This window comes from Capsicum annuum, chromosome 6, assembly GCF_002878395.1.
Source record: "Capsicum annuum cultivar UCD-10X-F1 chromosome 6, UCD10Xv1.1, whole genome shotgun sequence".
Taxonomy (NCBI): Eukaryota; Viridiplantae; Streptophyta; class Magnoliopsida; order Solanales; family Solanaceae; genus Capsicum; species Capsicum annuum.
In genome coordinates, this window is record NC_061116.1 from 216,607,350 (window position 1) to 216,632,071 (window position 24,722).

The window sequence follows — 24,722 nt, forward strand, 5'->3', positions numbered from 1 at the left end:
GAAGTGTCAAAATCAGGTAATATATCGACTATAATACTTGTCATTTCCCATCACCTATGTACAGCATCTGTTCAAGTTTTTCACTCATCTCACACAGTAAAGGAGTTTAACCAACCGTTTAGCAACAAGTGTATATTTACATCACACTTAAGTTTCACCCTCACTGCTTGAGTGGGTCGTGCTCTTGGGAAGTAACGTATCTTTCAATTGTGTGTAAGCTTTGAGCTCCTCCAAAGCATCCGATGCCTTCCTAGGAACATAGGACTGAGATGCAGTGCCTGCTTCTCCCTCTATTTCTGGCTTTACAGGATGTGTGGTGTAACAGGTAGAATCTTGACGCAGAGGGGGAGCAGTCCTCAGCATGTAAACAAGGGCGCCTACAGCAGCGTCTTGAGATTTTTTGGTTGTCGCAGATACTTGAGACGGGGCTTCTGAACCTTTTCTGGATTCAAGGGTCTCTCTGCATATCAAGAATAATACACACTTGTTGAGTTGAAAATCTAAGAAAGAAAGAAATGAAGATAGAAGTGCACAACTATGACAAACTCAGTCTGTTGTCTGTCAGCAAAGGATGTAACATTTCAACCTCAACAGAAGTAGCACTTAAGGCAATCATGATCAAAATGGACAGGTCATACCAAACTACTGAAGGGGTATTTGAAAGCCAACTTGTACTGATTTCAAAATACTCAGCAATCAACAACATCGTATCGAGTGTAATCCCACGAGTGGGCACATACCTTAACCTACCCTTGTGGGAGAGGTCGTTTCCGATAGACCCTCGGCTCAAATAAAGCATTAAAAGCAGGCATGAAAAAGGAATACGGCAGTGAAGAAGTAATGATGAAAATAATGGAGAAAAGAATAGCAGCAGCAAATAATATGATAACCAAAGCAAAGAAAACCATACGAAATAATAAAAATTGAAGAATTAGATTATATGAGAGTAAATAATTGTAATACCGATAAGGAAAACTAGACAATGCTTAGCAACGCTCTACTACCTACTAATCCTGGACCTCGTGTAATTCATATCTAGGGTCATGTACTCGTTAAGCTACAGGTGTGACATGCCTTGTCTAATCACTTCTCCCTAATACTTATTTCATATACCCCCTATCTCTCCCCGACCCACCAAGGTCAACCTCTCAAAGCATTTGTGCATCTATTCTTCACAAGCCCAAACCATCTTAGTCTCGTTTCCCTCATCTTGTCCATCACAAAAGCCACTCCCATTTTTCCTGAATTTCTTTATTCCGTATGCCCATACATCCATCTCAACATCCTCATTTCTACAACTTCCATCTTTTGGACGTGCGAGCTTTGACCAATCAACACTTCACCCCATACAACTTGGTTGATCTAACAACCACTTTATAAAACTTACCTTTAAATCTTGGTGGCACATTCTTATTACAAAAGACAAACGGATCCAAGCCCAGAGTAACATTATCGTCAATCTCCCAATTTCCTTGGATTATTGACCCAAGATACTTGAAACGTTCTTTCTTGGGGATGACTTATGTATCGATCTTCACTTCAGCATATACTCGAAACTTCCATATCCCATGTTCCTTACCCCAAGTCAAATCTTACATGCTCAAGTTTTTAGCCCACTATTACTGCTTCTGACACTAAGACACACACATGTATACATACATACACACACACACACACCAACTGTTTCACGCTTTCAGCTTCCTTAAATCTCACCAGCTAACTTTCCTTGTATTTTTCAGCCTTTTCAACTCCTTGAAGTGGAAATACAGCCTGAAGTCCCCTAACTTTTACCAAGCCAATAACAAACCCAACCACAAAAATCTGTTCTTTCCAATCACCTAGAAGCTGCAACATCCACAGGCCAGGTAACCATGAAAAGTATAGGGAGCCCAAATGAAATACATAAGTCCACAGTCAGCTCCTTTGAAGTCAAAAGATGAAAGCTTCCTTTTAATCCATCAACATCTTATGGTCAAGGCACCAAACAAAACTTTAAAATGTAAAAAGTAAAAAGGAGCTCTCGAGAAAAGAAAGTCATTGGCAACAAAGTATAACACAAACTGTCGGCAACCTGACTTACACTAGGGTGACGGAGCATTGTGTCAATACAGTTGTATAGAAGCAACCTTACTCGCACCTTGATTGTTCCATCCAGTATCTGCTACTTCCAACAAACACAAGTACTGGGTAACTCTGCTAACCAAGGTTCAAGCAGATGGAAAAAAATCACCTGGCGTTTTGCGTCCCTTGGGATTTGAACCAGGGTCTCCAAGGTTTTCCCCCCATTTCATTAACCATTAGGCCACACCTTTAGGTGAGGGATAAAGGGGCATGTTACTAATTAGTTTGAGGAACACCCTTGGCTATTCCTTATCAGAACAAATTTGTCCGAATAGCACCAACGGAAAAAATCTACTTTAAATATGTATTGACAGTTCCAACCAAAAGAAAATATCAAATACCAAAGAAAGTGGTGTGCTCGCAATTCTATCTCATAATTATTAAAGCTCTACAGTCTAAGGCTCTTTTCTAGTCCCTAGTTGAAAACCCAGTCTCTTAAGTCAACCGTCTTTGTCCAAATGCAATCCAGCACCAGCTAAACAAAAAAAATGAAAAACAGGACTTACTTGGGATGAGAAACATCCAAATAATTAGTCAAAACAAAAATAAAGGACATCAGAAACAAAGTGGGTTGTTTTTTCTTTCTTTTTTCTCCAAGGAGAGAAAGAAAGTGGGTAATGATAAAGAAAAACTGATGCAAATATGAGCTTTCCTAAAAATCAAATTTTCCCTAGAGGACACTTACTAAGAAAACGAAATAGAAGTGTCCAAGCGGGCAAATAGGATTCCCCAAGTTTTTGGTTGATAAACTAGAGTATGATTCCTCAATAGAATTAGCTAAATAAAGGTTTTTCCAAGCAAATCATAGGCTTCTACGAATCAGATGTGCCCTGAGGTGCAAATGATATCACCAATACAGTTGACTACATAAAATTTAGCTCTACAATGCATCAGTAAGCACTACATGCATATTTACAACACTGGCTCGCATATTGCACATCAGGTAAGTACAAGCATTCTAACACTCGAAATGGCTAAATTAGGACTCATAGTAACCAACATTCTCCCTTTTTTCATAGAACTAAAAATGTAAAATTGCGCAAACTTGATAGAACAATATATTGTTCTTTTCTCTTTGTTTAATATGTAGCAAAAGTTCAATATTTGACGAAGACGAATTTAGAGATATAGCGTTTGTAAGAAGATGAATACTTCTAACGATACAGTACACTGAAGTAAAAGTTACCTGGCTCTGGAATCAGAAGTATCTACATCATCAACTATAAAAGGACAGGAAAAATCACAATCATCCAAGTCATCCTGAAAAGACAATCTGCTGCTAGAACTTCTAGAAAATCCAACACGTGGTGAATCACTTGAAGATAGCACACCTGAGAACCGCCCTGAATCGTCTCTAGCATCTGTAGACAACTGAAAAAGAAGCACACAAGCAAAAGTTAGCAGCTGGCTGAAAGAGGGTTCAGTCAGATACTATTTTTTAAATAAAAATATTAACCAGAAATTGCATGTATTTAGTAAGAAATAGAAACTGCCCACCTTTTGTCCAGGATTAGTAGTCCCAGTATCTGGCTCTGGAGCCCTCAGCAAATCCATTTTCCTTGATGTCCTAATTCCAGAAGGGGATTCATGGGATGTTCTAGGTGACATGGGTGGGAGATAATGCCTGTTTGGATCAGACAAATTAGGAGATAGGTGTCTGGAAGTTCTGCCTATCAATGGATGAGGGATGGGAACGGGACCAGTTTCTGGACGCAAACGAGCCTGCACGAGATTTGCACCTGAGAGATATGAGGGTGAAGAAGGAGATGGGGATGGAGATGGAGATGGTGAAAATGGAGGGGAAAGCAGGTCATCACCAAAACTAGTTACTTTCCTGTGACCGGGAAATTTGTAGTTAGGTGGAACCTTCTGTTCATATACATCGCTGACTGAACTTGAAAGTTCATATGGTGCATGGTATAAAGGTGGAGATCCTACATATGGCTGAGGTAAAGAAGGTGCCCTGAAGAGACCACTTGTCCAACTCTGCGGGCGCTGAGGTGCTGAAGAAGATGACTGTGTCCTTCTCAATGGAAATGAAGTATGATGAACACCCTTATCCATTGAAATTAAAGGGAATGACCTCATAGGATCAGTGAGCGGACTACCAACATAATCTGTAATGATCTCAGGAGGAAAGGATGCAGAAGTGTCCAGGTTGAAGTCCATCAGATTTTCACGATATGTCACAGATAAAGAAAGCCGGCCTTGCTGGGCATCAACTGAAGTAAAAGTATATTGCTTCATCATCTCCTCCTCTGCCCTTGAGAATGGTTCAATAAATGAAGATACCTTAAAATTAATATCAAAAGAACAGCTCTGACTCGACAAAGACAGTTTCCTGAAGGCCTTGAATGCAGGCAGGAGCCTCATCATTGAATAAAGGGAACGGAGGAGTATGATAGACTTCTTGTATGTTTTCTTGAAAGAGGAATCACCCATGTGAGGAACCATCGACCTCCTATTCTCACATTGCACCACCCACCTCTCTATAACGGTTTCAGTATATGTCCCTGCAAATGTTGTGCCTGAATTGTGCTTAGATAAAGTACTAGGCTTATCTTGAACGAGTATTATATCTATTATTATTGGTTCCATCAAATTTCTGTGCAACAAATTCAAGTTATCAAGAACAACAGGACGATCTCCCAACACCAAATTGAACCACTTGTCACTCTTCTTCACTTCTCCAATCTCACCATAAGGTCGTATCGAAGGAACCCTTGAGTCCAAAATAATATGCAAGCTTTTCAGAAGAAATTGAGCAAGTATTTGCTCAAATCTTCCATGTTCACCCTGTGGGTTACTCTGAAAATCCATTTCTGTCTTTCAAACAGATGCCACCACTATCATTCGTCCTCAACCATGTACAACTTGGTCCTGTACATTATAACTTCCAAATAATCCATACACAAAACAGAAACAGATAACCAACTGGCGATTTGATCCTTCATCTAGGTACTATAAAAGTGCATATACACCTGAAAAATATATTAAAAAATCAAATAAAATCTATGTACAACTCCCCCAAACAAATCCAACCGTGACCCAAACAGGTACGTAGCCAGGTAGGACAGAGGGGTTCATAGCAAAAAATTAGACTATTTTATACATAATCAAAATAATAGATGTTAAACCCCCCTTCCACTTTTTCATGTGCTCACTTCCGCAACTGAACCCATAGTAGTTGTTGATGATGTTCACACATGTAAAAACAGACACCGACTCAAAGGATCGAAAAAGACAACATCTTGAACAGATTTTATCACATTAAAAAGAAAAAAAAAAAAAAAAAAAACAACCTCGTCAAATATCAATAGATGTTCTAAGGAATAATCATAAATAAATATATTGATATGCGAAATTTACACATATAAACAATAACTTTAATAAATTAAAACTGATAGTATAATTTAAATGATTAGACGATTAATCGAGAGGTTTAGTGCAACTATAACAGATGAATTAGAGAAAAAATGGACTTACTTGAGAGCAGCAACGATTAAAGGAAAGGGAGAAAATAGAGAATGGGAGATAATATCAAAGCAAACGGAAGAGAGAGAAACAGAGAGATTGTGTACAGTGCCAAGACTGGCCCTTGCTAGGGAGAGTAGAAACACACCACATATATGGGGTATGGACAACTACTAATAAAAGGAATTAAATTTACATTTTTATCACTATTAAAACAATTAAAAAATAAAATACATTTAGATTTTTTCTAAGTTAAATTATACTATTAGAGCAATTTAATGTTAATTTGAATTGACTTTTAGCTTCTTCTTTTTTATTATTATTATTATTTTAGCCTAAAATTAAGTGTTTATAAGCGCTTAAAAAACTTAATACGAGCAAATTATGAGAGAAGATTTGGCATTTAATATGATTAAAAAACTTAGTTTTGAATTATTGATTAAAATTTATATACATTGATTCTAAAAGAAAAAAGTGTTTATCTGAAAAGATGATAGTAATAAAGTGTGGTTGATACGCGCGATAAGTTGGATATCTATGATTAAGTTTATTGTATAAATTTTATTCCAAACTTAATTTTGAATATTCTTCTTATCCTGTCAAACTTAAAATTATTTAATCGTACTTTTTAAATAGTAGGATAAATTAATCGAAAAATTATAACTTGAAAATTATAATCTAAAAATAATTTAATCCGCTAACAGACAAACCTCATAGTAAAAAGTTAGAATGAAAATCAAAAATCATTTTTTTTTTTTTTTGTAGCTTCAAGGAACATAGCAATTGGCTGCATTTTAAATCCTCGTACTAATCCCAAAAGGTCAGTTTATTTACTCTTACTAATAGTGCCAATGCCACTATGCCAAAGAAAAATTACATTGGATGATCTTGATTCCACTTGGTTCAATATTAATCAATCAATTTTTTGGGAATATTTGCACTTGATATTGATGAAGATATAATATGGTAATCTTGACACTTTAAATAATGATGAATTTCTAAGTTACCAACGAGGCAAGTGCATTAATAACCATAAAGAATGCCTGAGATTGACACAATTATACTGTGAAGTTTATCCCTCTCAAAATCAACTTCAAATATATTGATCTAAAGTTGAAATCATGAGTTTGAAGTTTCTGACTTTTAGACCTTTACTCATGTCAAAGCGCAATTTCATACTTATGCTTGAATGCAGTTTAAATTCAAACTTAAGGTCTTAAGCTTAATTGGATGTATGCCTAGGACCACACCGACTTTTTTGTTATTAATTGTGGTTGAGCTTACTCGATTAGAACTAGAAAAGCAGTCAACCCCTCCGCATTTCGAAAATTACGGGATACTGAATCTTTGAGATGGCAGGAAATTATATGTGAAGTTGCAAAGAAAACAAGAAGCAGCAGTAGTGGAGTCTTGGAGAAGCAGAGCATTGTCAAAAGTTCGCCAGTATTGATTTAAGTTTTAATGATATTTTAAAGTTGGACTATGTTTCAAATGGTGCCATAAAAAACAAGTATAGCTGTTTTTTGAAAATCAGCATATGGGCCTGCAAGACTTGGTTCAACCAAACAAACATAGGCCCATAAGTTAAAGAGTACACTCACCATATGGCTCTTTATTAGATGAAAATCATAGTTGTTCAGATGGGCATAAACGGAGAATTCTCCATAATCATAAATCGTCCATAACAAGGATAGCTCGATACAATGCGCTAAAACTCTCGCTATGCATGAGGTATAAAGAAGAAGTCAAACCACAAGGATATATTGTATCAGTCTTATCTAGCATCTTTCCTTACGCTTGAGTCCTAACATCTAACATCCTGCATATTAATATGTTGAGTGTTTACTGTTGTCACACCCCTTTTTTAACTCCCAAAAAAAAGATTAATTTAAAGTTTCGAAAGAGTTTTATTATTAAAATGACAAAATAAAGATTTTTTTAGAAAAAGGATTATTTTTTTTACATTCAAAACTCAGAGTCGCCACTTGGCATAATCCGGTGTGCCAAGTCACCTTTGAAAAATTCTTTTCAAAATGATTTGACTCTTTAAGACTGATTTGCGAACAGAGATTCCGGCTAAGAAATTTTGTTGACCGAGGGGAAGGTGTTAGGCACCCCTCGATCCCGTGGTTTGACCACGATCGCTTGGTGGAACATATCGACTAATTTGACATTATGAATGTATAAACCACACAAAGACATAAAATAAGCCACAAACACATCAAACAACAATCCAAGATCAAAATAATAGTGTTCAATTCAATTATACAGTCCAAAATAAAAAATGCAAAAATATAAACTTACGCTAACCTACACTAGTCCTAAACTACGCTCCCATGCTTTACCCGATGCCTCGGGCCTTGATCACGGACATCCTTCGCGTACAAAATTCGTTCGGGCATTCCCCATGAGTAAATACAAATAACCTTGGGGCATTCCCCGACTAAATGAATACACTTTTCAAATACGTTAAATAAAACATTCAACAAATATTCCAAACATTCCAACGATCCACCAATTCTAAATTTGCCTACCCGAGCCTACTGTTTGCCTACCCGCTCGACGATATATCACGATCAACATTAACAATGAATTAAAATACCATAATATTCACTTTATCAATTTTTTGATTCTCGCCCCCAATTTCATTTTTATCAATCACATCATCAAAATTACTCAAATTTGCTCCTCATATCATCGAAATGACATCGTCAAGCACATAATCATAACATCAACAAAATCAAACAATCGTAATTATCCAACACATAATCACTAAATCACGTCATAAAAATAAAGAGAAGAGATGAAGAATTAGACCTGAAATTGGGGCTTTCAAACTGTGTTATTCAATTAAACAAAGTCCACACCGAAGACCTCAAAATCGAACCTCAATAAATAGTCAAACTCGACCCTCAACTCTGTCTCGCACCACTCGACACAGCCAAGGAAAACTCAATTGACAGTGTTCGTCGGACAAGGACATCTACCGCCGGAACAGTAACAGCGGTGGAGAAGGGTGTTCAATCACTGTTTGCCGGTGCTGGGTTCAATAGAATTCGGTCAAAATAGAGCTCGAATCTCTCGATCTCTCCAGCCAACCCACTCGATCTCTTTTTTTTTGTGTGTATGTGTGTGCAAGCTGTACGTGAGAGTGTAATCTCCAATGGAATTTTTTTTCAGCTCACTGTGTATATAGTGTATGTATATTAAGTGAAAAATAAGAAAATGGTCCCCCTCACTGGAATGGAAAATAGAAGATGAATGAAGAATCCCCTTTCTTTGGAATGTAGTTGTAGGTATCTCCCTGTGTGTATTCTATATATGAAAATGGTGAGTGTGTGAGATAGTGTTGATGATGAAGTGGGTCTATTTTGTGTAGAAGAAGATGGTTTCTCTCTATATATAATAGAAAATGGAAGAGTCTTCTGCTTTATTATGTTAGAGGAGAATTAAAATGTAAAAGGAAAGAGGGCCACGTGGATATAGGGGTGTGGGGTGGTGAGGTTTCCGCTTTTAATTGGAGAGGTTTTTTGGATAAAATTAAAACAATGTAAAATTTGTTAAGATTTGTTAAATGGGATAAAGATAAAAATAAATAAATAAATAAATAAAATGATGAGGTGGTTATTTTTTTTTTGTAGAAAGTTTACCGCGCAGATAGGATACGTGGTAAGATGGGGTAAATGATAAAAAATGCTTTCGGGGAGGGATAAAATTACGTGTCTACATCATACCCCTCTTTGCATGTAAATACAAAGTGTTTTCACATAAAGAAGTAGACAACGAGACAGAATTTTATCCCGAGCTTTATTCAAAAAGAATGAAACAGAAGGAAAGAGGGAGACCAAGTCTTGATTTAGGACATCCTACCTACCCCACGTTATAAGGGAATCAAGTCACGGGTATCTCAAAGGATTGGAAAGAAAAATGGACTATACTGAATTGGAGAGTCGAGTGAGGTTCCATCGAGGTTCTGGTCCGCGGCTCTATCATTACATCAAAATAAAAATTACAAGTTAAACATAAATGAAATTACAAAAATCCTATCTATGCAGCTTCTTTTGGACTTTTGACTTGAGTTTCATCACTCTATTCTTCAGGCGGGCTCCTGACCTGCAATTTATTCACATTGTTCTTCAGGTGGACTCCTGACTTGCAATTTCATCACTTGTTACTTGGTTTTCAATTTCTTCACCCTGTTCTTCAGGCTGGTTTCTGATTTGCTATTTTTCAATCTGTTGACTTTCAATTTCTTCACTATGTTGCTTGACTTTTCATTTATTCTCCCTTTTCTTCAGGCGGGCTCCTGAAATAACATCAAAACTAAAAAGAAAATTATCCCGAACAAAGATTATTATGAAGAGATTTTATTTGCCAGAAAAGTGAAGTTCCAAGCACAAGAATTAAATTTTACCCCAGTTTATTATTAAAGGACTTTTGTGAAAGGCACATCCATTCAATACTATTTGTATGTTGCGATGATTTGATTAGACAGTGCATTTTCTAGGAATCAAGGGGAATGACTCAACTAAAAGATACGTCTCATAGGAATCAAGGGAGATGACTCGACTAAAAGGTACGTCTTATAGGAATGAAAGGAATTGACTCGACTAAAAGGTACGTCTTATAGGAATCAAGGGAGATGACTCGACTAAAAGATACGTCTTATAGGAATCAAAGGAAATGACTCAACTAAAAGGTACGTCTTATAGGAATCAAAGGGAAATGAATCGACTAAAAGGTACGTCTTATAGGAATCCAGAGGATTGACTCGACTAAAAGGTACGTCTTATAGGAATCAAAGGAAATGATTCGACTAAAAGGTACGTCTTATAGGAATCAAAGTAAATGACTCAACTAAAAGGTACATATAATAGGAATCAGAGGGAATTAACTCGACTAAAAGATACGTCTTATAGGAATCAAAGAAAAATTACTCGACTAAAAGGTACTTCTTATAGGAATCAAAGAAAATGACTCGACTAAAAGGTACGTCTTATAGGAATCAAAGGGAATGACTCGAATAAAAGATATGTCTTCTAGGGGTTAAGGGAAATGACTCGGCTAAAAGGTACGTCTTATAAGAATCAAAGGAAATGACTCGACTAAAAGGTACGTCTTCTAGGAGTAAAGGTTCAATTTAAGAAGTGTATCACCTAACAAATGAAAACTGAAATCCCTGGAAAAGAAAGTGTGTCTCCAAGGGATATAGAATGGTGAATTTTACCGTGATTTGACTATTAAACCTGTGCAGCAGCATTGTTTCCTGCATTTATGAAAGTGAGGCATTGCAGCCCTTAATATTTGCGCTTTAAAGTCCTTGCTTTGAATGTAATATGTTAAATGTTTCATCAAAGAAAACTTGTGAGTTTAAAACATGGTGGCTGGTTTATGGCTTTAGCTTTCGCGGTGATCACTCTTGCCCTTGTCCCATTTAACCTTGCTTCTAACCCTCAGCATATGCCATTGACTTACTGCTTCATTGACTCAAACTCAGATAATTAAGAGTGACTCTGAAGCAAACACAGTATCTCTGCTTTGCCATGCTCCTCAGATAACCCCTTTGAACCTTGGTATTTCCATGAGTTCCTAGACTTATCTGCTGACAAAACTTTTTGCATGTCTTACTCCAGCTCACAATCATGTCTCTTTCATGTGTTGGCCTTTTGTCTTGCTTTATGCAATTGAAGGAGCTGGTAGCCAATTTTGAAATATTTTCTCACTTGTTTTGACATGAACTTGACTCAAAGACAAGAGAAAAATGAAAATGATTTTTATTTGGATAACTGACTCAAGAAAAATAAAATAAAAATAAAGAGAAGAAAGAAAAGACAATGAATGTCAAAGAAAAGACAATGAATGTCCCCTTTTGAAACCAAAAAAGCAAAAATTTATATAAAAGTGACAGCCAATTCTAATGATTATGACCTGCATTTTGGATTAATCCGCCTGGTCTTTCCATCCACACTTTCTACCAGTTGTTGTTGAGTTAATGACCTTGAAACACCTCATTCAGCTAGTGGCGCCTTGAAGGTTTTTCGCCAACAAACCTCTTTCTTTCTCTAAACTCCCCATTACCTCATGGTGTTCGTGAGGGTTTTACGGTGTCCGTATAAATTTTCACAGATAAGACTCTCATTTTTATTTCTATCAACTTACCATCGCCTTATGGTGTCCGTGAGGGCTTTCACCAATAAAAATCTCTCCTTTTTTTCTCTCTCTTGATTTCTTATGCTGAGGAAGACAAGTAGTTCTCAAATGCTTCATCTCATCTATTGCATGCTTAGCCTTAACATTCTCAAAGATTGATCTGAAGGTCTTTCTTTGATTGTAAATTGGCTTTTGGATAGGGTTAGAAAGAAAGGATAAAATGGGGCCCAAACGACACTTAAAGTAGGGTAGGACTTACAACTTTTGGAATCGACTCAAACAATGAGGATTAACTCATGCCCCAGTTTCTTTTGACTGAGCAATTCTAAATTGTTTATTTAGTTGGACCGAGCCCAGAGTAGGGCAGCCTACGTATCTCACCCCTGAGAGAGGAGAATCATGTCACACGTAGTTTTGACAGTTTATTTTGCATGATTTAGACTTTTGATTCTTTTTCTTTTATTGACACTCTTTTCTGTTCTTTTTTTTTTTGACACATTTTGTCTCTTTTTTCTTTTTGAAACTTTCCTGACTCTATTATTTGGCTCGACACCTTTCTTTTGAGATTTGCTAACTCTACTTGATTCCAAAAGAGGTGTATGAAAGAAGATAAAACAAAGGCTCAAATAGGATAAACAAAGGATGACACAATCTTTGAATAACAGAATAAAATGCCTTCGTCATATCAATCCTTGAAAATGCCAATACACATCATGCAATATGAAATGAAAGATTAAGATCATTTGTGACACTTTAACAACACAAACTTTAATTGAGTATGTATGCCACTTCTTTCTTCTATATTTGTCAAACATACAACTCCACCTTTGTTGTACATCCCTCACATTGAATGACTCATGCTTTTGTGGAATTGATTTTCTTCCTGTTCCTATTGATATAAGATCATGTAGCCACTGTTTGACCTAATTGAGACATGTCTTTCAATTGATGACCAAGTTATTCTTATGACTCTTAAAATAATTGTCTTAATTTTCAAAAAAGGCTTCAACTTGTCACCAAATGTCTCAGCACTCTACTTATTTTCTCAGATGCTCTCTTTTCCTAACTTTAACTCTCTGATTCAATTCTTCATGATTAAATTGAATTTCAAGATATGGCTAAAAATTCCGCAGGCATGTCATAACACTAGAATCAACATAAAATACATTGTGTAAAGCAAACGAACAAACAACTTAAAATAAGACAAAATAAACAAGGGACACCACATATCATTGAAAGGAAAGATAGAAGGTTTTAAGCAAAGACGACGGAGAAACAAAATAAGATAGATCCCGAACTACAACCCTGAAATAATTTGGAAAACAGAAAAAAGAAAACAAAACAAACTACCAGACCTCTTCCTAGTTGGAAGAGGGGTGACTTCTCAATTGCTCAACCTGATAACTTAGCCACTGGTTTGGATATCAGCATGACTAGAACTTCTACCACGATCAGACACATTTCCTTCAACAAATAAGTTATGGGTCCTCGTGTTTAACTCATTGCTTCCCACATGTTGTGCAGTACCATATGCTGGCAAAGAATTCTGTGGGACGGTTGAGGTGCCAATGTTTTGCACCACAATCAATTTTTCTTGAATCATCATTTCTATTTCTCTTTTCAAAGCACGACAATCCTCAATACTGTGACCCTGAACATCAGAATGATATGCATATCGTACATTGGATCAAAACTTCTTGAATGTGGGTCAAAAGTATACCCGAGGAGAGAAGTGATCATGCCTCGTTATGCCAATCTCTAAAATAAATTAGCATACAACTCTTCAATTGTTGTGAAACTATCCCTCAATTTCTGACTCATTTCATTGTTTAACTTGGATCGAACATCGGGCCTAGAAGGGCTTTGGTATGTTTGTGGAATTGGAGGATGACTTTGAGGAGTTGGTGCGCGCCATTGTGGGTAAGGAGGGATTTGAACATATGGTTGTGTGCAGTATACTAGATATGGAGGTGGGGAAATAGAGTATAATGGATTTTGGGAGTGATTATGGAGATCTTAGGTATGAACTTGGGCTTGAGACTGATGGCAACGGCGACGTCGTCTTCTTAGATGTGCCCGTTCTCCAACTACAATAGCAGTGTTATCTTTCTCATTCTTCTTCCCTCCAGGTTCCCTAAATTGATTGCAATATTGTCCCAAATATTTCATGGATTCCTCATGTCCATCTTGCTCCTCAAATTTCGACATCTTAAAAATTGGAGGAAGGTTAGCACTTGAAGGCATGCCCCAGTTTTTGTATGAAACATCTTCTTTACCCGCAGGTCCTAGAGAATTTTTCATAGCATTTTCTGTACTCTTCATTTTTTCAACCATTTTCTCCGACTCTTCTGGCACACGAGACTTCTGGTTAAGAAATTTTGGTGGTCCAGTTAACTTAAAAGCAGGTTCAGGAGTATAACAATGATCACCAAGAGTATTGAATATAGGTTCACTAGTAGCATGGGGATGCACAACCGTTAGGTGAGCTAGTGTGAAAGTCCTAGTAGAAGATTGAGCAACAAGATCACAGACGACATGTGATGTTGTGAATGTAGCAGGCTTATGCTGAGGAGCTAGAGGAAAAGTGGTGGAAGTATTGAGATGCTTTTGGCTTGGAATGAATTCTGAGTCATGTTGCGGTGCATCAACAACAGTAGAAAACTGACTTTGAGATTTTGGTGGAAAACTCGAGGTATTTGTAGGATCAATAAAGGAAAATGGAGGAGGAGGCAACCCACTGGCCCAAGCTCGATGCATGTCTATCATTTGTTGTCTTAGCCTCCTAATCTCTTGCTTCAAACTCTCATTTTTCTGATTCTTTGTTTGATCCATGATGTCTCTCTCTATATCTTTGTTGGACACAACTAACCCTTTGAATTTGGTGTGATGTGAAGGACCAGCTAGAATGCCACAAACCAACCATCTTAAACCGACTCAACAAAAAACAACAAATGTGTTAGAGTTCAACACTTTTTCAAAACCTCTTTTTTCCTTCTGTTTTTTTGGAAAAGATCACCGAACCCAAGAAGGACGCCTACGTATCTCACTCCCGAGAGAGGAAAATCAGGTGTGCATAGTTCGTGAAGCCTTGCCAAAATGGTCAATTAAACTCATTTTTCTTTTTTTTTTCCTTGAAATTTTAAGAAGAAAAGAAAATAACAATTTCCCCAAAAAATTGACGAAAAACTTTTTGAATTTTTTCAGCTTTAAGATCCCTATACAAAATGAAATCTGTGATTACCAAAGAAAATCTTTTGGGTTTTCAATTTTGCATTTCATACAAAAATGAAAATTTGAAACTATAAAAGGAAAATCTTTTGTGGTTTTCTTTTAGAGATGCATATGACACCTACTCTAAATAAAGAGTGAAGAAATTTTTTTTTGAATTTTTTTTTCATATTTCTATACAAAATGAAACCTATGATTACCAAAGAAAATATTTTTGGGTTTTCAATTTTGAATTTCATATGAAAATGAAAATTAAAACTATTAAAGAAAATTTTTTTTTGCAGTTTTCTTTTAAAGAAGTATATGACACCTACTCTAATATAGAGTGAAGAAAATCTTTTTGAATTTTTCAAATAAGATCCCCGAACCATAAATAGGCTGCCTACATATCTCACTCCCGAAAGAGGTGAATCAGGGGTGCGTAGTTCGTCCAGATTGGACAATTAATGATAATAATGAACCACTACTGAACCACGGCATAAGAGAGACAACCAAGACAGACAAATAAATATTTTTTTTTTAGTTTTCAATTTGACACTTCACATAAGAATGACGCCAACAACTATGAAAGGAAAATCTTTTTTGATATTTTCATTTTATGGAATGTACAAAGCTTCTACCATCTTTTTTTGAATTTTCCTTTTATAAAAAGCTCCTATTTGAAAGAAATCTTTTAAAAATTTTTGAATTATGAATGCATGGTAAAGGAATAAAAGGAAAATCTTTTTGATGTTTTTGAGAAAATGAGTGCGAAAGGTAAAACAAATCTTTCTTGAATTTTTGAACTGTGAAGAATAAAAACCATAAAGAACTCTAAATAAAAACTACGAAACTCTCTTTTTTTTTTACTTCTTTTTTTCCTATTTCTTATTCACAATTTCTTGCCTACACACTTTACTTCTAACACATGCTTTTGTCCAAATCAGTCTGTCAAACGGCCCCATTATCTTAATAAAAAAATGCAACATTTAGCACGTAGGGATGCTTTAGAGGTGAGTCTCCTACAAAGGACCAAGTGGGTCCCGCTAGGTCTCAATGTGATGCAGATAAATATGACCTAAAGGCTGACCTACGCTGGGGTTCACTAATAAGGCTGTTCGGGGGAGCGTATGGTCGATAGTGGCTGCTTTAACTTTCCACCCACTCCATACCAGCCGATGGCTCCTCCTCCTAAAATAAGGGTGACTCAACTCGAGGTCGTGTACACAGCATGTACTAGGTACTTGTTGCAGAAAGAATTGACTCGGGTTATGCACATGATGCCAGATATAAAGCGGTAACACATAAGAAAAAACTGTAAACAAAGAACACGTAAACATCCAATAATGATAAAATAAATACAAACAATAACACAAACAATGTCTATACACTCATAATGTCAAACTAAGCCGATACAACTCAAAGAAATAAGCTCGAATTCTGAAAAGTCCCCAGCAGAGTCGCCAGAGCTGTCACACTCCTTTTTTAACTCCCCAAAAAAGATTAATGTAAAGTTTTGAAGGGGTTTTATTATTAAAGTGACAAAATAAAGATTTTTTTCGAAAAAGGATTATTTTTTTTACATTCAAAATTCATAGTCGCCACTTGGCATAATCCAGTGTGCCAAGTCACCTTTGGAAAATCCTTTTCAAAATGATTTGACTCTTTAAGACTGATTTGCGGGTAGAGATTTCGGCTAAGGAATTCTGTTGACCGAGGGAAAGGTGTTAGGCACCCCTCGATCCTGTGGTTTGACCACGGTCACTTGGTGGAGCATATCGACTAATTTGACATTATGAATGTATAAACCACACAAAGACATAAAACAAGCCACAAACACATCAAACAACAATCCAAGATCAAAATAATAATGTTCAATTCAATTATACAGTCCAAAATAAAAAATGCGAAAATATAAATCTACGCTAACCTACACTAGTCCTAAACTACGCTCCCGTGCTTTACCCGATGCCTCGGGCCTTGATCACGAACATCCTTCGCGTACAAAATTCTTCCTGGCATTCCCCATGAGTAAATACAAATAACCTCGGGGCATTTCCCGACTAAATGAATACACTTTTCAAATACGTTAAACAAAACATTCAACAAATATTCCAAACATTCCAACGATCCACCAATTCTAAATTTGCCTACCCGAACCTACTATTTGCCTACCCGCTCGACGATATATCACGATCAACATTAACAATGAATCAAAATACCATAATATTCACTTTATCAATTTTTCGATTCTCGCCCCCAATTTCATTTTTATCAATCACATCATCAAAATTACTCAAATTTGCTCCCCATATCATCGAAATGACATCATCAAGCACATAATCATAACATCGACAAAATCAAACAATTGTAATAATCCAACACATAATCACCAAATCACGTCATAAAAATAAAGAGAAGAGATGAAGAATTAGACCTTAAATTGGGGCTTTCAAACTGTGTTATTCAATTAAATAGAGTCCAGACCGAAGACCTCAAAATCGAACCTCAATAAACAGCCAAACTCGACCCTCAACTCTATCTCGCACCACTCGATGCAGCCAAGGAAAACCCAATTGACCGTGTTCCCCGGACAAGGACTTCCACTGCCAGAACAGTAACAGCGGTGGAGAAGGGTGTTCAATCACTGTTTGTCGGTGACGGGTTCAATAGAATTGGTCGAAATGGAGCTTGAATCTCTCGATCTCTCCGTCCAACTCACTCGATCTTTTTTTTTTTTCGTGCGTATGTGTGTGCAAGCTATGCGTGAGAGTGTAATCTTCAATGGAATTTTTTTCTCCAGCTCACTGTGTGTATAGTGTATGTATATTTTTTTCAATGGAATTTTTTTCTCCAGCTCACTGTGTGTATAGTGTATGTATATTAAGTGAAAAATAAAAAAATTGTCCCCCTCACTGGAATGGAAAATAGAAGATGAATGAAGAATCCCTTTTCTTTGGAATGTAATCGTATGTATCTCCCTGTGTGTATTCTATATATGGAAATGGTGAGTGTGTGAGATGGCGTTGATGATGAAGTGGGTCTGTTTTGTGTAGAAGAAGATGGTCTCTCTCTATTGTTGTGGGGCTCCCGTGTATATAATGGAAAATGGAAGAGTCTTCTGCTTTATTCTGTTAGAGGGGAATTAAAATGTGAAGGGAAAGAGGGTCACGTGGATATAGGGGTGTGGGGTGGTGAGGTGTCCGCTTTTAATTGGAGAGGTTGTAAGGATAGGATTAAAACAATGTAAAATTTGTTAAGATTTATTAAATGGGATAAAGATAAAAATAAATAAATAAATAAATAAAATGATGAGGTGGTTATTTATTTTATTTTATTTTTTGTGGAAAATTTACCACGCGATTAGGATACGTGGTAAGATGGGGTAAACAGTAAAAAATGCTTTCGGGGAAGGACAAAATTATCTGTCTACAACTATTGAATATCATCATGACTGAAAATCTAGTTGGTTAGAAGGGGAGCTTGAATTAACTGACAAAGTTGTTGTCATGTGATCAGGAGGTCATGATGGGTTCAAATCGTAAAAACAGCCTCTCGCATAAATGCAAAATACGGCTTCGTGCAATAGACTTTTGTAATCACCTCTTTTCCAAATTCTATTCATAGCGAAAGTTACAGTGCATTAGACTGTTTCTTCAAAATATGGTTGGTTAATAGTACCAGTTGGACATGGTATCCCAACTAACAAGCGAAGCCCAATCTATGGAGGTGTTTTAGTCCATAGCATTTATATTGAGAAAAATTACATAACACCATAACTTATCTTTACTAAACTACATAAAATTCCTCTCCTTTATATTAATTACCCCAATCCCATTGTTTTTAAAAGAAATAATCGGATACATCCATAAACTCATAAATTTTTGGATACATAATTTTAATTATGTATCTCGACCAAACAGTTTCAGAAATGAATATATCTCAATAATCAAAATTATGAATCTCAAATCTCAACTTTAAAATTATGTGTCCGGATGCTAATTGTATATCCAAACAAAAATAGAGTAATTAACCGTTACATTCTTACGTTCAAATTTTGTATCTCAACATTAAAATTATTATGTATTCAGATGCTAATTATGTATTAAAAAATAGCAAAGTAAGGAGTTATTTATAATTTAATAAAGAGTAGAAATATAGAATAATTAAAAATAAGGAGTTATTTGTAACTTAATAAAGAGTAGAAATATAGAATAATTAAAGACAGTCTTGATTGAGATTTATGTAATTTTTACTCAGAAGATTAGTATGAAGGCCGATAAAATGTTATCTAGCATGCTTCAAACTTCAAACCCAATTAAACAAAATATATTTCCTAATAATATCAAAATATTTTCCCGTAAACTTTAGGTGAGACGTAATTTTCCAATGACATACATCTCTTTGTTTATTGTTTATTTATTTACTCCATTAATTATGGAAGTTCGACAAACTTTCGGAATCTGCTGTTTGATACTTCCGGTCCACGTGGGTTTTGGCTGTCATTAATAAATCAATGCATACGTAATGTGGAGATATTTGTTAGAAAAAGATATTTACATTAATTAGTATTTATATCAAATTAATAATTAACATGTCTATTACCCATTCGTCTATCACTTAATAATATTAAGTTATATTTCTATCTTAATATAGAACAATTAACTACTCCCTCCGTTTCATATTAATTGGCCCTTTTACTAAAAATATTTATTTTATTTTAGTTGTCCAAGTTTGATAATCAAGAAAAGTTTATTGTGTTTTTAATACATACTCCTATCATTAAATGACTATGTAAAATGTATATATTTAAATTTATATTTTCAATGCATAGTTAATAGAATTACTTTAATAAAATAAACCTCTATTAAATATTTTCTTAAGGAAAATGTCAAGTCAATAAAGATCAATTAAAACGGAGGGGGTATGACTCACTAATTAATATGATTGTTTTGTCTGTCATTAATAAATCAATGCATATAATATGGCGATATTTGTTTAGAAAAAATCATTTACGTTAATTAATATTTATATCAAATTAATAACTAACATGTCTATTACCCATTCGTCTATCAGTTAACAATATTAAGTTATATTTTTATCTTAATATAGCACAATTAACTATGACTCACTAACTAATATGATTTGGTATAATAATATGGCAGGTAAGTGTTTTTTCCTTAAGGAAATATTAACTAATTTGTATTGTAATGGTCTAATATGGCCAAACCACTCTAGAGTGCATTATTTTGGAAGTTACATCCTGTGAAATTTCCATATAATTACAAATGATTTAAGTTTTGTGTACTAATTTTAACTCAATTATGTAGAACATCACGAAGCACTTAAGATTATAAACATTTTTTTTTTTATTAAAAAAACATTTCTTGAGTTAATAGCACTTTTGGTTCATCAATTACTAATAATTTTAATTTTAATCCCTGTGGTATTTAACTAAACATAGCTTAACTTTTTAATTAAGTGAATGTGTGTTTTCTGTCCCTTTGTATGAAGGAATTTGAACACTTTAAATTTATGTTGTTATCATAAATGGAGTAACAATTAATTTAACATAACACATAAGTAATTACATGATATAGAACAATCAACAATCATGGTATATTTATGAATATTTATAATTTTAACACAATATATGAGTATTTCGTACGTATCTATCTCAGCATAATTATAAAATTATTACGATATGTTTAAGATTCCAATTCTAAATAAACTTTAGCTATGTGCTAATTATTTCCTTTTTCTTTTTAACTTTATACATGTAAGTCGGAAAGAAGAGCATGCATTTTGTCACTATTCACGTGTCCAATGACCCATGCATTTTGGACAAAAAGTAATGAGTTGTTGGGTGATGCCTAACGTGTAGTCGTCAAGGACAATGAACTTTTTGTATTAAAATTTAAAATTTATAGATTTTAAAATAATTTTTGATTAATTTAAAGTGAGAGTTAATTTCATATGATCGGTACGTATAAATCTTTGATTAACCTATCAGATTAATCAAATAGTCAACAAGTAAATTTCTTTTAAATTTTAAGATATAAGACCTCTTCATTTTAATTAAATTTTCTTGAGTTTTGAGTCATAAAAAAATCTAGAGATCGTTTTCTTTACAAATGAATTTTGATATGAATTCAAATTAATTCAGATCTTTAGATAACGTTCATACATGATAAAACGAAAAAAACAGAATTTCAAGTGTGTCTAGATTCATTGAACCTACATACACCCTGTATGTGTGTATAAAACCTCCTCCTAACTCAACATGTTTTTCCATTACTCAAAAACCACAAAACTAAAACTAAACCAAACCATATTTTAACAAAATCTAAATTAATGGCTCCGACTATAGCACTGCCCTTTTGGGCCCAATCAAAACCCCACCACCACCACCACCACCAGCACGGCGAAGTCTCCGCCACACCAGAGGCGGAGGTGCTTCGAAAAAGAAACGAAGAGCTAGAGAAGGAATTGAAAAAGAGAGTAGAAAGAGAAGAGAAAATGAAAGAAGAACTAGAAAAAACATGGAAGAGATTGAAGGTGGCGGAAGAGGCGGAGGAACGCCTTTGTTCTCAGCTAGGTGAATTCGAGGCGGAAGCTGTTGATCAAGCTCGGGCTTATAGGGCTCGTGTTATTGATTTAGTGGAACAGCTTTCTGCTGCACAAAAACTTCTTCAATCAATGGCGTCTCAATAAATAAATGGTAGATAGTTTGATGTGCTAAGCTCTCGCTACGGAGGTTCTCAATGATCGTTGATACAAGAATATTGATCGACAGCTTGAAATAAAACTCCAGTTTTTAGTGTAAAATTAATCGCGTGTGAAAAATTATAAATACATGCATCTAGCGTAGGTAGTTTTTCTTTCTGGGTGGGGGGATGTTTGTTTTTAATCTTCATAGGATTTTTTTTTTTCCCCTCTTCGAGGTGTGGTTGGTGTTTTCATGTATATTAGATTAATTGTCTTCTTCTTGATTGTACGTTAGAGCGCATATATTTCTTCAGTGCATGTTTTTTTTTTCTGATTTCCCGCTTGGTGGCCACTAACACGCTTTGATGATCGTACTGCTTCCATGCGTTGATGATCGTACATCACCCAAAATATCTCTTCTCGTCGATTGATTTTTCTTCTAATAAACAAGACCGGGAATTTATAGGAAAGTCGCAACAGCGACCACGAAATTCAAACTGATCGACTAGTTACATGCATTTCGAGACTTATTCGTTATAATTTAAATGTTATTTTTCGTCAGTTCATATTGCCATAGGAATTTTAGGCAGAGAAATAGTCACACATACGCAAGGAATATTGAGCATCATCAAAGAAATCAGAGGGGACAAAGTTAGGAATTTATATCTAGAATATATGTTAGTGCATGTTACGTAAAGTTATTCTTATTCAATCTACCACAAATAAATGTTTTTTTTTTTCACTTTGTCATGTCAAATTTTTATTTATATTTGTCATATAAACATTTACGCTGCATACAATACATGTGGTGGGCCATTCCTCGAAAGAAAATTTTGCATCGAATTGTCATTTTTTATATAGACATTTACTATGCATTTAATATTACTAACAACAATAACAATATCATACTCGGTGTATTCTCACTTACTAAGTTTTAAAATTTCTATAAATGCAAAAACGCCTCTCTTTCTCTCTCTCTCATATATATATATAATATTAAAAGTGTGAAAACCTATAAAATAGTGATTTAAATTTTTTATCCTTCATTAAAACACTATGTTCTAAATCGTTTTTTTACTTTTTTTCTTCAATTAATATTTTATTATATTAAAGACTACCATAATATTAAAAAAAAATATAAAATAAATATATGAAAAGAAATAAATATAAATCCTAGATATACCATAATTAGAATTCTAAATTTTCTAAATTCTACAGAAATACACTCACGAGAGAAGTTCTCGTTTTTGTGAAATACTAATTTCGAATGCACCTTTAAGAAGGGAGTACTCCAGAATCTTGTTTAGCATGTTTACATGTGTCATTGATATAGGATTTAGCTTATGCTATTCGTTTCTTCTTTATTTGTGTGTATGAATATTATTGAAAATTGATGTGTTGATCACTACAACGTTGTTTCGGTTAGTCTACATATGTGATTTTGTTTTTGCTTTGTGATATTTTAAATTTCTATTCTTAATGTTTGTTTAATTGTTTCATATTTTTTAGTTATCATAATTTATGTTTGTTAGGTTATGACCTCGCTTAGAAGAATACGCAAAAGACTGAAAATTTCAATTTAGATTCTAATTCAATTCAAATTCTAAACTTCAGAAGAACACGAATATTTGAGGTATAACTTCTATCAATTTATTTAATATACGTTTTATTATTTTCAAAAGTTCGATGATTGACCTAAATTTTTTATTTAGGAGGAAATTATCCTCTCAATAGTTTTTCGTTGTTTTTTTGGCTTATATGTGAGTCAATTGATTAATCACTCAGAAGTTGAGGTTAACACTTTTTACTATGCATCTTGATGTTGTTGTTCAATTATTTTATCCTATAAGTGTCAAAATAGTAGAAATTTAAAGCCAGAGTTATATGAAATTCCAAGCTTGAATTTTTCTGTGTTTAGGAGTTTTAGTCGAATAATCTTCTCTGTTTAGGTATTGATTTAGTTATAAAACTAGGATTCTTATCAATAACTATTGTTTTATTTGTGTAAACGGTGTTGGTTAGATTATAAACTTTAGGAAAAGATTTGCATCTTAATGACTTAATCTTCAAATATCTTCTTGTGTTGTTGTTGACTCTTGAAGAACAGTCCTCTTTTAATAGCAAACTTTGAAGTATCATCAACCATATGAATCACATTTATTCTCGTGTAACGATTTTTGTAGAATTTTTATCCTAATTGTATTATTGGAGTGAAATGTTGTTTGATCATGTTAGTTAATTGGTACCAGAAAAATGTACAACTCATGGTGAATAGCGGTGCATATTAATTGCAAATAAGGATTGAAAAAAATTATGGAGACAATAAGGAAGGATTATGTAATTACGTAATTTTTTATGTTTAACATTTTGTTACCTTGTACAACTATTATCCTAATTTAAAGATAGTGTAATAGGTTTTTTAAAATTTCCACCACGTTGAATATTAGTTAAGGTTTTTTTTTTCCCCTAATTAATTACACACCAGAGGGAGCAATTAAAAAAAAAAATACACTTGGGAGTCAAATTAATCTTTAGACCAAAAGAAAAATTACTCCTAAATTTTTTTATGAAAAATCTGGGTAAGAACTAAATAAAGTCCAATCATCTTATTGTAATTGTCATTTATTTTTATGATGTAAGAATTCATAGTTTAAAAATTAAGGAATCTTAAAGTATACGATAAGAGGAAAATATATAGCATGAGGTATTAGGATAATTAATACTTAAGGATTCTTAAAATATATAGTAAAAAGCGAAATATATTTCATAAGGAGTTTCAAAATATATGATAAGAGGAAAAATATACATTAAGAGTTTTGAGTTTTTCGCCCACCAACTGGATTCAATTATGGTCAGAATGCCTTCTTAAAGGGATTACATAAAAGAAAAGAAAGAACGTGGTTTGTCTATGAAATATTTGAGTCAAGAAGAGATAGTTGAAGCAACGACTAAGATAAAGAATTTGCTTGGCAAAAAGGTAATGAAGATGAAGACTCGGCATGTCACGAACCGACAAAACATTCAAGTACATGGTCAGTAGCATTGGAGTTCCTTCATACGCT

At 34.5% G+C, this 24,722-nt stretch overlaps 2 protein-coding genes across 2 annotated transcripts; one reads left to right on the forward strand and one right to left on the reverse strand.

Moving 5' to 3' along the window:
* Positions 1 to 4: 4 nt before the first annotated feature.
* On the reverse strand, positions 5 to 5,755 carry LOC107875781 (autophagy-related protein 13a). Its single transcript, XM_016722618.2, has 4 exons — positions 5,608 to 5,755; positions 3,619 to 5,102; positions 3,308 to 3,492; positions 5 to 460 (listed from the first exon to the last, which is right to left on the reverse strand). Exons 2-4 carry the CDS (start codon positions 4,939 to 4,941, stop codon positions 148 to 150), a joined length of 1,821 nt encoding a protein of 606 aa, XP_016578104.2. The 5' UTR covers positions 4,942 to 5,102; positions 5,608 to 5,755; the 3' UTR covers positions 5 to 147.
* A 15,323-nt stretch (positions 5,756 to 21,078) lies between these two features.
* LOC107874682 (protein RESPONSE TO LOW SULFUR 3) lies at positions 21,079 to 21,996 on the forward strand. The gene has a single exon (XM_016721439.2). It carries the CDS (start codon positions 21,307 to 21,309, stop codon positions 21,664 to 21,666), a length of 360 nt encoding a protein of 119 aa, XP_016576925.2. The 5' UTR covers positions 21,079 to 21,306; the 3' UTR covers positions 21,667 to 21,996.
* The last annotated feature ends 2,726 nt before the right edge of the window (positions 21,997 to 24,722 follow it).